At 56.1% G+C, this 13357-nt stretch overlaps 1 protein-coding gene across 1 annotated transcript in view; it reads left to right on the top strand.

Annotated features, from left to right (window-relative positions):
• Nucleotides 1–13357, top strand: part of LOC134051704 (collagen alpha-1(I) chain-like) — a 79934-nt gene that overhangs the window by 54083 nt on the left and 12494 nt on the right. Inside the window, exons 11-33 of the mRNA XM_062505657.1 lie at nt 1542–1580; nt 1691–1744; nt 2561–2614; nt 3580–3687; nt 4393–4446; nt 5099–5152; nt 5281–5325; nt 5542–5595; nt 6154–6198; nt 6449–6502; nt 6588–6632; nt 6854–6907; nt 7192–7236; nt 7732–7785; nt 8431–8475; nt 9043–9096; nt 9461–9568; nt 10690–10743; nt 10952–11005; nt 11208–11252; nt 11807–11860; nt 12056–12100; nt 12694–12747. Of these exons, the coding sequence (XP_062361641.1) occupies nt 1542–1580; nt 1691–1744; nt 2561–2614; nt 3580–3687; nt 4393–4446; nt 5099–5152; nt 5281–5325; nt 5542–5595; nt 6154–6198; nt 6449–6502; nt 6588–6632; nt 6854–6907; nt 7192–7236; nt 7732–7785; nt 8431–8475; nt 9043–9096; nt 9461–9568; nt 10690–10743; nt 10952–11005; nt 11208–11252; nt 11807–11860; nt 12056–12100; nt 12694–12747 (1272 nt within the window). The remainder of the gene's footprint in view (nt 1–1541; nt 1581–1690; nt 1745–2560; nt 2615–3579; nt 3688–4392; nt 4447–5098; nt 5153–5280; nt 5326–5541; nt 5596–6153; nt 6199–6448; nt 6503–6587; nt 6633–6853; nt 6908–7191; nt 7237–7731; nt 7786–8430; nt 8476–9042; nt 9097–9460; nt 9569–10689; nt 10744–10951; nt 11006–11207; nt 11253–11806; nt 11861–12055; nt 12101–12693; nt 12748–13357) is intronic.

The raw sequence follows: 13357 nt of genomic DNA, 5'->3' as shown, positions 1-13357 counted from the left end.
CTCCCAGCTGGAGATTTCCAGGAGCACAGATCCCCAATCCCACACAAATCCCCATGGCTGCTGCTCCCCATCCTCCATCCCCTCCCTTGTGCTGCCCCCCCTTCCCGGAGCTGCAGCAGCAGCAGCAAAGCTCCAACAGTTTCCTGCTGGAATTGCAGAACCAATTAACTGCTCTCCCCCCTCCTTGGCATCTGGTGCTCTGAAATCCTAGCCCGTGTCTCACGTGGGATTTTGTCTTCCCTCTTTTTAAAAGGTTGGATGAAATAATATCCTGTCCTGAGTGAATCAGAGTTCACTGATTCCTGAGACAAGGCAAAAGCATTGGCTGCGCTCCAGCCTCCTTCAGAAAGGTTTTGGGAGCGGATTTTGAGGGAAATGAGAGCTGGCTGGACAGGAGGAACGTGGTCCTGGCAGGGGCTGCACCCGTTCACCCACGCAAATCAGTTTGGGATCAGCTTGAAAGGGAGCAGGGATGCCATCCATCATGTCTCTGAGAGTGCTGCTCGTTGCTAGGAACATTTCCATCTGTTGAAAGCTCTGAGTTTATTTTCCTCCATGAGTCCCTTGGCTTTTCCCCTCTCTCCCCACTGGTATTGGGGAACAGCTCCTTGGAACAGGGGACAGGAGGGGTTTCCTGGTGCCCTCGAGGTTGAAATTGGGGAGCACAGAGGAATCCTGCCCCTCCAGCTGCCTGGGATTGGGATAATGGGTAAGGAAAAGGATTTCTTAGCCACTGGTGCAAGGCAGGATTTGGAGGAGCTGCCTGGACCAGAGGTCTGGGGTCACCATGGGAAGGAGGAGGAGGAGAAGGATGAAAGATGAGTTTTGCCTCCCTGCTGCAGGTAGCTGGAGATGGACATTTTATTTCCTGGACACCTCCCAAAATTTGGGAAAACCTGGCTTGGAAGTGTGCAGAGAGGAGGCTGCACCAGGTGGTCTTAGGAGCTTTATGCTGGTTGGGAAATAAAATGGGATTTGCTGTGATTGGGATGGGATTAATTCACCCTGGGCCTTTCAGGTGGGTTTCCCCTCTCTGTGGTCATCTGCTCTTTGGAAAAAATTAGAAGTGCATCCAAGTGCATCCACTGGCTGCTGGGAGCAGCAAGAGGAAAACCTACTGAGCATCTGCTCCTCTGGGTTTTCCAGAGGCTGGAGGAGATTCCCCACTGAGAGCAAACTGCAGCTGATTTTAGGCCAAATTCTAACAGTCCCTTGGTTTCTGACCTTTCCGTATTCCAAACATTTCTGGTGTCCCAGGGCTACAGGGCATCCATGGAGGAGCTGAATTTCACCAACCCCAGAAGAAGTGGGCTCTCTGCCTAATTCTCTACTGAAGTAGTTCCTTATTTCCCACACTTTATCCTCAGATTGTCCTTCCTCCTGTGGCTTGCATGCAGAGTGTGAAATAAATAAATGAATTAAAGGAGTGGTTCATTGCTGCATCTTCCCAAGACAAGGAGAAAATCCTTAAAGCCAGCAAAAAGGGATTTGGGATTTTTTTAAAAAAACATTTTGCTTTTCCCCCCTCATTTTTCTTTCAGCAATCATCATTTTACCAACTCCTGCATGCAGGCTGGCCGGTGAGTGCCACTTCAGTCACTTTGTGTTTGGATTTTTCCTTGTTGGCAGCTGATTTCTCCTTGCTCCAAGCACTCGATGGGTTTTACCAATGTTTTTCTTTTTAATCTAGAGAAAACCCGGAGCTCCCGGGCCCCCAGGACATCCTGGGAAAACAGGAGCACCTGTAAGTACAAAAGCCCTGCTCTCCCTTTGGTGGCCCTGCTGCCACCCTGGCTGCCCTGGGGACACTTTCAGGGTGAATGTCCCCAAGCACTCGGGCTGTGGCTGCTGCTGCTCTGTAATTAGGGGTTTTGGGATTGAGTTTCAAAGCAGCCTAATGGATTTCTTGTCTGCTTCCCACTGAAAGCCGGGATGTTTGATATCCAACTCCCAGGTTTTTCCTGGCAGCCACAGCCCCTCTATCTCTGCTAGCTGAGCAGGACTGCCTTCGTTTCCTGGGGCATCAGGTTGTAGCCCTTGTTTTTGGGGAAGGAACCATGTGGATCCCTCCAAAACGAGGGACCAAAACGAGGCAGGGAAGGGCTGGGGCAGGATTTGTGTGGGGCCAGCCTGTGCTGGGGGGGACTCAGCCCCATGTCCACTACCCTGGCATTGCTGGGTGATGGAAAGGAAAGGAAAGGAAAGGAAAGGAAAGGAAAGGAAAGGAAAGGAAAGGAAAGGAAAGGAAAGGAAAGGAAAGGAAAGGAAAGGAAAGGAAAGGAAAGGAAAGGAAAGGAAAGGAAAGGAAAGGAAAGGAAAGGAAAGGAAAGGAAAGCTCACTGTCTTGATGTCCCATCAGGAACCAAAGCAGTGGAAAAATGGATCCTGACCCCAAACCTGCCCTGGGCACAGACCCTGGCATGGTGGAGGTGCCAGGGATGCGAATTCTCCCACTCTGCCTTTCCCAAGGTCACCTCTGGGCATTGCTGCTTGTTCTCCCAGCCTGCACAGGGCAGGATGAGGGGACACCTTGGGTGACTCAATCCCTGTTTGTGCACAGGGACCCTGCGGAGCGCCGGGAGAGCCGGGGCAGAAAGGCCAGCAGGGGTACACGGTGAGTGAGGGCTCGGGGACACTTTGGAAAGGCTGAATGTGCCCTCAGGACTGCCCTGGGACCCTCAGGAACTCTGCTTCTCTTAGATCAGCCCCTGGATGGGTGAGGGAGAGTCGTGACGGGGTCGGGGGCAGTTTGGGAGTGGTGTGCCTGGTTTGGAGGGGATGGGATTGATGCCCTGGTCCCTTCCCAGCCATTGCTGCACCAGGCAGGGGTGGCTCTGCACGAAATCATTCTCCTGCTGCTCCTCTTGTGCTGTGCCTGCAGCACCAGGGATGGCTCAGCCACGGCTCAGCACAGCCCCTTTGGGTGCTGCACCCCACTTTGGGTGATGCCCTCCCACACAGGTGTCCCAAAACAGCTGTCCCAGGGTCCATTTGTCCCCCTCTAGAAACCCCCCAGCCCTGGATGGGATGGGTGAGCTCTGCCTGCGCTCCTCCCTCATGGGATCCCATCTCCCTGGGATTGCCCAGCTCAGCTCTCTGTGGGGTTCAGGTGCCCTGTGGGTACAAGGAAAGGAGAGCAATGTCCCACTCTCGCAGATCACTGCAGCTTTGCTCCACTCTGCTCTTCCACCTGCCTGAATTCAGGATTGCGCTGAGCTCAGGGGTAAAGGAAAAGCTGCCCTGAAGCTTGAGCTGGTGATGGATCCTGAGGTGGATCTGCTCTGACTCCTGCATGTGGGAAAGGATCAGGAATGGCTTTGAGCCGGGAGCTGATGCAGGAGCTTTCACTGCATTTCTTCTTCCCTGCCCTCCGTGTTGCTTCTTGCTCTACAACCCCTGGCTCCAGCTACCCCAGGGTTTTGGAGGAGGACCTGGACAGATCCACGTGCCCAACACTTGCAGCCCCTGGATGCATGGAGCTTTTCCCCAGAGCCAGAGGCAGGGAGAGCTCCAGTGTTTCCTTTACTGCTTCCATAATGTGGATTTTTAAGTTTCCTGTGCTTGGATTTTTCTCCGCAGGGGGAACCCGGGCTCCAGGGCTTGCCAGGACATGTGGGATACCCTGGCTCCGATGGTTTCCCTGGCTTGGATGGCAAACCTGGGCCCTGGGGGCTGCCAGGGGAGCAGGTGAGCCATGGGCAGGCAGGGCCAGGGAATGGGCAGGAGCAGGGGAAACTGGAGCTCCAAACCCTGGGCAGGAGCCAGGGAGCTCCTAAAGCTATTTTTCCTTCTCTTGCCTCCTTCAGAATATTTCTCCTCAGCCCCCAAACCAGGCAGGCCTGGGTTAGGTTTAGGTTTCCCAGGAATAAAAGGGTTGTGGGGCATGCCACACGTGCATTAAGGGGCTGGGATTAAGAGCTGCAACTCCTGGGTGTGGTGGGTCTGAGCACAAGGGCTGGGCTGCTGCACCTGGACCTCCTTGTGGAAAATAACTGCAAATCATGGAATGGCTTGGATTGGAAGGGACCTTAAAAATCATCTCATTCCACCCTGTGCCATTCACAGGGACACCTTCCACTAGACCAGGGTGCTCCAAGCCCTTTAAGGGCTCAAAATTTGGAGGGTGACCAGGAAATGAGAGCAATTCCAGAATGCTTGGATAGTGTTCAATCCAGGAATCTGGTTCCTCGATCCCTGCCCTTTTCCAGACCCCTGGGCTTGGGAGCTTTCTCAGGGGGGTTAAAGGACAGGGACTGGATGGTGCTGGAAAGTTTGGGGTTCTCAGCAGCTGCTGGGGAGCGGGGTGGATATGAGTGGGAGGTACATGGACATGGGTGGACATGGCTGGGCAGCCCCTCAGTGCCTGCTCTCCTCCTTCCTCCCTCTTCCCAGGGCCTCCAGGGCTTCCAGGGTGACCGAGGGCTGGCTGGGGACAAGGGAGAAGAGGTGAGTTGGCTCTGGCTTGCACAGCCACGAGCACGATGAGGTGCCAGTCCCTGCCCCAGCCCATCCTCCTGGTGCCAAACACCAGCACCTTTCCTTACTGGTTGCACTGGTACCAGCACTGGTCCTGCAGCTCCTCCCCAGGCCAATCCAGGGCTTTGTCAGTGAGGATGGAAAATGTCCATAAAAGAGTGAATGCTGGTGATTTGTCACCCTTTAATTTTTTAATTTTACCAACACTTAGTCTTCTTAAGGTCAAAATTTTTTGAGTTGCCCAGGAGATTTTCGGGCTCCTCAAGGGTTTGATCATCCTGGTGGGTTTGAGACCTAATTTCTACTTTTTGAAGCAGCAGTCCTACATGGGCTGTCAGATCCCCCTGTTCTGGGACACATTTGGTGCCCTCCTGCCTGTGCCAAGCCCTGTGCCAGCCCTGTGTCCCTGCTGTGGGTGGCATGGTGCAGCAGGAGCTGCAGGAAGGTGACACCATGCTGGGGACCAGCAGCCAGGCTTTGCCCCATTTAGTACAACCTTGAGGGTCCCCATCCTCCTGTCCCACCCTGACTGTGTCCCCTGAGGCACAGCAGCCACATTTTAACTCCTGGTGGCCCAGCTGGGGCTCATCTTTGTTCCCATGTCATCCTCATTCCATTTCAGGGTTTCCTGGGAGCCCCTGGACCAGCTGGGGACAAAGGAGAGAAGGGAGTGAAGGTGAGGATGGCTGTCCCTGCCCCTCACAGCCCTGCCAGGGTGGGCAGGGGTCTCTCCTTCCCTGCCCTAGCCCCCCAGCCCCAGGTCCTGCTCTCCTCCCTCACTCAGGCTGCTCTTGGCTTTTCCAGGGGGTGAAGGGAGAGAATGGTCTGCCAGGTCCTGCTGGGCTCCAGGTGAGTCACCTGGGGAGCTGGAGGTGTCTCTCACCCTTCTTTCCATCCCCTTGGCTGGCCTGACCCCTGTCCCTCTCTGCCATGTCCCCAAGCTCCAGCCCACGTTCTCCTGGCTTTGGCAAAGCCCTGGTGGTCTCTGTATTGTCCCTGTGAGGGAGGGGACAAAGGCAGTGTCACCTCGGGGTGCTGACGCCTCATTCCCACCTTCTCTCCTAGGGGATGGCAGGGCTGAAGGGGGTCATGGGCTTCCATGGCCCTGCAGGGCCAGAGGTAAGTGGATTTACCTTCCCTGTGCCACCTGTCCTCCCCAGAGGGCTGCAGGAGCCAGGAATTCCTGCTGGGAAGAGGGGTTGGAGCAGGGATTTGCATCCAGACACATTGTGGCCTTGCCTCCAGCATTTCCCATCCCTGTTCTGGCTGGGAATGAGGAGAAATGAAGGGAAATAAGCTTTTCCAGAGCACATTGGGATTTATTTTAGGTGGCCACCTCCAGCTGAGATGAACCCCAGGCTGGAAGCACCTGGTTTTTCCAGGCTGCTCTCAGCATATGAATATCTCAGTGCTCCCACACAACTGGGAGACATCCTGTCCAGGAAACGGTTGGAAAAGGATTTTAAAGGAAAATTGAAGTGGTTTGGTGGTGAATGGATGCATTCTCCAGCATGAGAGGCAGCTGGGGTTGGTCAGCAAATGTCCAAGGGGACATCAAGCAGCTGATGTGAAGAAATGTGAAAAAATGATGTAAAGGAAAAGAGGGACTTGGGATGAAGGAGAGAATCAAAGCAAAAAAAAAAAAAAAAAGGCATTTTTTTTTCTTTCCTGCTTCAGGGAGAAGGTGGCTCCGTGGGTCCCCCAGGCCCTGCTGGTCCCATGGTGAGTCTCAGGAGTTTGTTACGGAGGGAAGTTCAGGCGGCAGAGCTGCTGCTGCCCAGAGTGGCACCTAATTTACACCTAAAAATGCTGCATTTGGTTAAAACCATCCCTGGCAGTGAGGGGAGAATCGCAAAAGGACACAGGGTGTTAAAATTCACCAGTAAAACGCTCCAGCATCCCCAGTAGCCCGGGGATGCTCAGAAGTCCCTGTCCCACCCCCCCCGTGGGGGCTGTGGGTCTTGCCTTGCAGGGACAGCCCGGCCAGCCGGGATCCGTGGGATGGCGAGGCATCAATGGCTCTCAGGTGGGTGTGCCCCGCTCCCATCCTTTGTTATTTGGGATTGTGCGGTCGCTGCGCTCACCGCGCCCCTGCCCCGCTCTCTCCGCAGGGGGAAATGGGCCCTCCTGGGATGCCCGGTCCCCGCGGCCCCAAGGTAGGCGATCCCCGGGCTGGGGTGTCCTGGGATGGAGCCTCACCCAGCCTGGAGTGCTGTCCTCCAGCTGGGATGCGATCCCAACCCACCCCAAAACTGTGTCAGGAGTCGGAATCCTTTCTGTATCCCTTAGTGTGCCAAAAACTGGGAACTCCTCAGCAGCTGGGAATTCCCAGGAGAGGTTTTGATCCTAATGTCAGCTCCCTGTCCCCCCTCTGCAGGGACCCCAGGGCTTGCAGGGCAGACGTGGCCCCCCTGGCCCCAGGGGCTCTCAGGTGAGTGGGTGCTGTCCTGGGGTGGGTGCATCCCCCCGCCTCTCTTTCAGGAGCTGCTGGGATTTGTCCCAGATATATTTGGGAAGTGGATGTGAAATCCTTGACCTTGGGGGTCCTTGTGGCCACCCAGGAGTGGGTGGGTGGGAAGGGCTGTGTCCCCTGGGTGACCTGGTGGGGATATTGTCCCTGAGGTGTGAGGCAGCTCCTGGGGTCTCATCCACAGAGCAGGACAGGGAGCCACATCCATCTTCTTCCCAACAACCCCCTGCCTTTGCTTTCCCCAGGGTCCAGTGGGGCTGGAGGGATGCCCTGGTCCCAAAGGAGACACAGTAAGAGCGTTCTTCTGTACCTGGTGGGGATGAAGCTCAGGTTGGAGGGATTTCCCTTCAGGGACCTGACCCATGGGGTTGAGGGGGTCCCTGTCCCTGGTTTTGGAGGGGAGAGGAGGCAGCAATCCAGGTGACCTCCCAAATGCCACCTGGAGGTCCCTGGTCATGCTGGGGAGGGCACATGGAGGGGCTGGGTGCTCTGATGAGAGCTCTTCACTCTGGGCCAGGGAACAGCTGGAGCTGGGCCAGGGCAGGCTCAGGCTGGAGATGAGGGAAAGGTTCTTCCCTGAGCCAGAGGGTGCTGGGCACTGCCCAGGCTCCCCAGGGAATGGTCCCGGCCCCGAGGCTGCCAGAGCTCCAGGAGCGTTTGGACAGCGCTGCCAGGGATGGACGGGGGGGATTGTTGGGGGTTCTGGGTAGGAACAGGAGCTGCACTGGGTGATTCTGTGGGTCCCTGCCAGCCTCCAGTCTGTGATTCCAGGATTCTTTTTGCAGGGTACAGATGGTGCCCCTGGGGTGAGGGGACAGCTGGGACAGGAGGGTCCTGGAGTAAGTGCATGGGAAGGGGGTGGCTGGATATGGGGTGCTCTCATCCTCCCCATAAAATCCTGCAGGGAAAGCACTGTTTCCTCTGGCTTCCCACAGGGCTGATGGAGATGCCCATGTCACCCCCAAAGCTCCTCTGACACTCCTGCACCTCGATTTTTCTTTCCCTAGATTTATCAGCAGAGATGGCCCAGCCTTGCCCATCTCTTCCCTGGGGCACCCTTTTCCCAAGGGGTTTGGGTGGTCAGCTGCCTTTTCCAAAGGCTTTGGGCAGCCCAACATTCCTCCTGCCGGGCCCAGGTGCCCTTTTCCTATGTCCTGGGACCCCAACCCAGAGAGCTGAGAACTGAGGCTTGCAATGGGATCAGGGATGCAGGGTGGGGTCTGGGGAAGTGCACTTTGGAGTTAAACAAGGTCCTCATCCTCATTTTAGGGGCAGCCTTGGGAGGGTTTGTGACTCTTCTGGTCCCTTTTTGGGGACCACATCCCATTGGGGGATCTCAGCAGCAACTCTGCTGAGCCAAATCCGTGCCTTCCGTTTCCCATCCCATCCCAGTGCTGTGGCAGGGTTCTCACCTCCAAGAGCATATGCAGTACTTCCCTTTGTGCTTTTCTTTTTTAACTTGCATTCCCTCTCTCTCTCTGAAGGGTTTTCTTGGCCTGCCAGGTCCAAAAGGCCCCCAAGGAGAGCGGGTGAGTGATGGCATCCGTGGGATCCTGCTTTGGATCCTGCATGGCAGAGCAGCTCAGAGCTGTAGCTCCATAGTCTTTATGTGTGCTTGGATTTGATGTTTGAATAGGTGGCAGCTGGAGCTGTTTGGGAAGGCAGAGCTGAGCTCAGGTTCCTTCTGCTGTAATAAGAGGAGCTTTCAGACTTGGGAGTGTCCTAAAGGATCCCCTGCCTTTGGGAGGTTCAGGGAAGTGGGAGTGCTTTGGCCTGAGTTAAGGAACACAGCAGTCAGGATAAGACACTTGTCATTGTTTTGGTGGTGCCAGAGATGCCACCACCAGCTGGGAGCTGGAACTGGTGCTGGCATGGGGTGCTGGGGCTGGTTTGGTGAGGATTAAGCCCCAAAGCCCTGGAGCCTCCCCACCACGAGGAGCAGATCCAGAAGATCCCTGCTCCCAGCTCAGAAAGGCCCATCCAGATGAAAACCCCGACTAGAAGAGGGCAAAATTCTCTTTATTTGGTGCCAGAATCAGATCACAGCTTGCAACAGGAGTTTCTCAGTGTAACCTCCACTGCTGCTGCTCTTATAGGGCTGCCGAGGTCCAGGTGGAGCCAAGGGAGATTTGGGAGCCAAAGGAGGCAAGGTACCAATTCCCAAGCCTGTGGAATTCCCAGAGCTGCTCCCTCTTGTTCAGATGTGCTTCATCCAGCTCGGGTGGGTGGGTGTGGCTGGCCCAGGACCCTGGGTCTCTGCTGGGTTTTGGGGACTGTGACAGCCAGGCAGCTCATTTTTTGCTGATTCCACCACCTGATCCATCATTCACTGCTCCATCTCACTTTGGCTGTTTGAGAAAGGTATTTCCCCATTTCTGGTGCCCCAGGGATGCTGGGGAGGAGGGTTTGGGGTGCTCACCCCTGCCAGTGACGGGTTCTCCAGGGGAATTCCTGCCCATGGATCAGGGAATTGCTGCCCCTCCTTTGTGACATTCTGTGTTTTATTCCTCCGAGGGCCCACGAGGAGCACAGGGAGCAAAAGGACCCCCAGGAACCCGGGGCCAGGGGGGCTTGCAGGGCTTCCCTGGCCCCCGAGGGGCAGCAGGGCCACAGGGATCAGACGTGAGTGCCACTGCTGGGCTGGAGTGTCCTGGGGCAGCACACCTGTGACCTGTGTCACAGCATGGGGACAGCCCTGAGGGGGGCAGGCAGTGCTGATTTATGGGATCTCTCCTAAGGGATGCCTTTAACAGCATCAGCCATTGGGAGCCTGGCCCAGAGCCCCTGGCCTTGGGGCTGCAGGTGCCCCCAGCACCCAGACCGAGTTTTGCTGTGCCTGCTCCATGCCTCTTCATCCCAAAATTCACTGCTGGGTTCACTAATGCCAGAGCAGCCTCAGGCAGAGGATTCCCAGCCCTCCCCAGCTGCCCCAGCCCGAGCAGCTCTGCAGGATCCTGCTGGGTCCCTTCTCTGGGCCAGCTCCTTTGCAGCTTTTGGGCGCAGACGGTTCATGGATTGCTCATTTTGTGCCCCTCTCTGACTCCTGCCAGGCTCCCTGCTCCTGGAGCCTGTGCTGGCAGCCCTGGAGGGTTTGGGAATGCTTTTTCCTGCAGCGTGTGCTCACAGAGAGCTGTCTGGGTGACTGAACCCACCTCCAGATCCGTGTTTGAGCTGGGAACTGAGGCCAGGCTGTGATTCTCTAGTGATTCCCAGCTCTCAGGAAAAGGAGGATTATTTTCCCACCCACCTTTCTAGTCTTCAGAGGATGCCCTCCCACTCTCAAGGCTTTTGGGATACCTTTGTGGATCTGCTCTTGTGCTCTTCAGGAGGCATAACAACTCCTCCCACCTCTCCAGGGGCTGGGGATGCAGCAGGAATCATCTCCCTGCCTTGTCCACCCTCCCAGGCAGCGCTGCTGGCACTGGGGCTGGAGCAGGCAGGAGCCTTGGCACTGCGGTCCTTGGAGCTGCCTTTAATTTGTCCACCAGGAAATAAGAACATCCAACTGTGACACTTTGGGCCACACCAAAACATTGAGATTTTTCTTTCTGCCTGGATTTTTAACCCTGGGAGATGGGAGAAGTCCCCATTCCCACCAAAGCTCAACTGGGGACATTTATTAATGTCACCTCTGGTCACACTCGCAGTGTTTTTCCCTACACCAGCAGCAGGCTGGTGACTCCCCCAGGATCAGAGGCTGGCTGATGATTTCTGGGAATGATTCCTCCCCTCTCTCCTTGCAGGGGGAAGAAGGTCAGATTGGCCCTGCAGGGCTCAACAGCAGCGAGGGACCCAAGGTCAGCACCAAAATTTGCTGCTTTCCCACGGGCTGCCCACTTCCTTGCATGGAAAACAGGGACATGCCCACCCTGCCAGGGTTCCAGCACCCAGGGACACCATCCTGGGAGGGTCTCCAGCCTCTTGGTCCCCTCCCTGTGCATGGCATCCCCCTACCCTGCCTCTATAGATTTGCAGTGTCTGCATTCTCCTTTGTGTGGATTTTAGGGATGCCAAGGACCTGATGGCCCCAAGGGAACCCCAGGACCACGGGGAGCCCGGGTAACTAATAGGATGCTGGAATTTGGGACCAGATCTTGGAGCATCTTTGGCTGTGGGGGATTGAAAACCCTGGATTGAAACATCCCTTGCTTGGCTTGGGATGTGCTGGGACAGAGCACATCGTTCAGGCACAAGGTTTTCCCCCAAACCTGCAATTTGCCTCTGGCAGGTGGGTGGTTTTGTGATTCCTGGTGTTTTCCAGGGCCGTGTGGGGCAGCGTGGGCTGGTTGGAGTCCCTGGACTGCCCGTAAGTAGAGGATATCCCACATCCCTGTGCTGCCACGTGGAGCTGTCAGCTCTGGGGCGTGGGAGCAGCATCGTGGGATGTGGCCAGATCAGAGGGTTGGGAATTTGCACAGGAAAAGTTGGGGATGAGCAGCTCAGGCTGTGGCACGTTGCGTTTTGACAAACCACCTGCCTAAAAGCACTATGACTTTCTCTGGAACGCTGAGCACAGAAAATTCCAGGGAAGAACTTTATAAGGCAGCTCTGGTATTCAGAGCTGTGGCTGGTGAAGGAGCCAGGAATAAATAGCTGGGGCAGGAGGAAGGAAAACCCAGCTGAGGTGTTCCTGGTGAAAACAACTTCCCTCCCACACGGATGTTATTTCCCATCCCAAGGTGGAGTGGAGCAGGGGGAGCTGCAGGAACTGTGTGGGACGAGCTGTGCACTGAGGAACCCCCAGCTGCACACACGCCAGGCAGTGCCACCGCTGATGTCCCACACTGTCACCCTGCAGGGAGCCCCTGGGGCCAGAGGAGCCCTTGGTGGGGTCACCCTGAGACAAAACTCTCCTTGCAGGGCTCGCGGGGCGTGCCGGGAGCGGAGGGAGCAGAAGGAAAGCCTGGTACACAGGTTCCCATCCTACATCTGTACTTGGCTGGGGACAGGGTGCTGGCATGTGTGACTGGGGAAGCTGAGCCCAGGGGGACACTTCCCAACCTCCCATCCCCGTGGCTGTGTGGGACAAGACCTTGACACCGTGGACTTTGCCATAATGGGGACTGGGAGAGGCTGCTCTGCCTCCTCATCCTCATCCTTGTCCTGCAGGGCCACCCAGGGATCATGGGCAGCCCAGGCAGGAAGGGACCACTGGTGAGTAGAACTGATTTCTGGCCTTCCATCCCCCTGCTCAGCTTTATCCCTTTGGGAATGTGCCCCCAAAACATGTCTGTGGGATAGGGTGGAGCAAGAGCAGCCAGAGGGTGCTCCTCTGGGGATCCTGCTGAGCAGGGAGGGATTGGGAACAGGCCAGTGGGATTTTCCACCCCTGGCACAGCTATCCTGTACAGATCCAGCAGCAAGACCACAGCTGGCAGTAGGTGTTTTCTTCTGCAGGATTTCATGTATCTATCTTTGCTCTGAAATTAAAAAAAACAAAACAATACAAAAAAAACCTGGTGCTTCCCTCAAAAGGGAGGATGAAAACTGGGTCAAAGACACACCCGAGTGCTGCCAGCATCACACAGAGCATGTGGGGGCACAAGTGGGTGCTGTCTCTGTCCACACACAACTATAGTGATTCCATGAGAAATCCAGGAGCTGGATTTTAAGGAAAAGCCCCAGTGCAGCCTTGGGAAGGCTGTGCCTTTCCCCTGTGCTTTGTGGGGGGCTCAAACCAGGGCTGAGTGTCTCCATCCTCCTCTCCTGCCTTCCCTCCATGGCTCCCCTGCTGCCCTTTCCTCCAGGGATTTGCTGGTTTGCCAGGGGGCCGTGGGCACGCCGGAACTCCTGGATCCGTAGTAAGGAAAAAATAATGTTCCTCTGCATGAACTGTGTGTTTTTCTAGGTGGGATATCAGTGGGGCTGGTGCTGCTGGTGGGGAATGTGGGACTTTCCTTGGGAATCAGGGCATCTATAGGACCTGGTGTTACCTGGTTGATAAAAGACATTAAAAAGCCTCAATGGTGGAAGTAGCTGGGGCTAGGGAAGAACAGAATCACTCCCCCAAGGAATCAGCCAGCTCCAGGAACTGAGGGGTCTCCCTGAGCCCAGCACAGTGTCCATGGGCAATGGCAGCTCATTCAAACCCTCCATGGCTGATCAGGAGCTGGCTCTGGGTCCTGGGAGGAGATCCCAGTGGCAGAGGGTGGCACAGGTTCAGAGGGAGGGTGCTGGGCACTGCCCAGGCTCCCCAGGGAATGGTCCCGGCCCCGAGGCTGCCAGAGCTCCAGGAGCGTTTGGACAGCGCTGCCAGGGATGGACAGGGGGGGATTGTTGGGGGGTCTGGGCAGGGACTGGGGCTGCACTGGGTGATCCTGGTGGGCCCCTTCCAGCTCAGTGATCTGGGATGGAGACCTGGAACAGCTCCTGGAGCTGGAACAGCTCCTCCCTGAGAGCTCGCACTCTGCT

The sequence above is a fragment of the Cinclus cinclus genome, chromosome 19 (genome assembly GCF_963662255.1).
Source record: "Cinclus cinclus chromosome 19, bCinCin1.1, whole genome shotgun sequence".
In the NCBI taxonomy this organism is placed as follows: domain Eukaryota; kingdom Metazoa; phylum Chordata; class Aves; order Passeriformes; family Cinclidae; genus Cinclus; species Cinclus cinclus.
The sequence above is the reverse complement of the archived record's forward strand: the minus strand, read 5'-3'. Positions and strand labels throughout refer to the sequence as shown.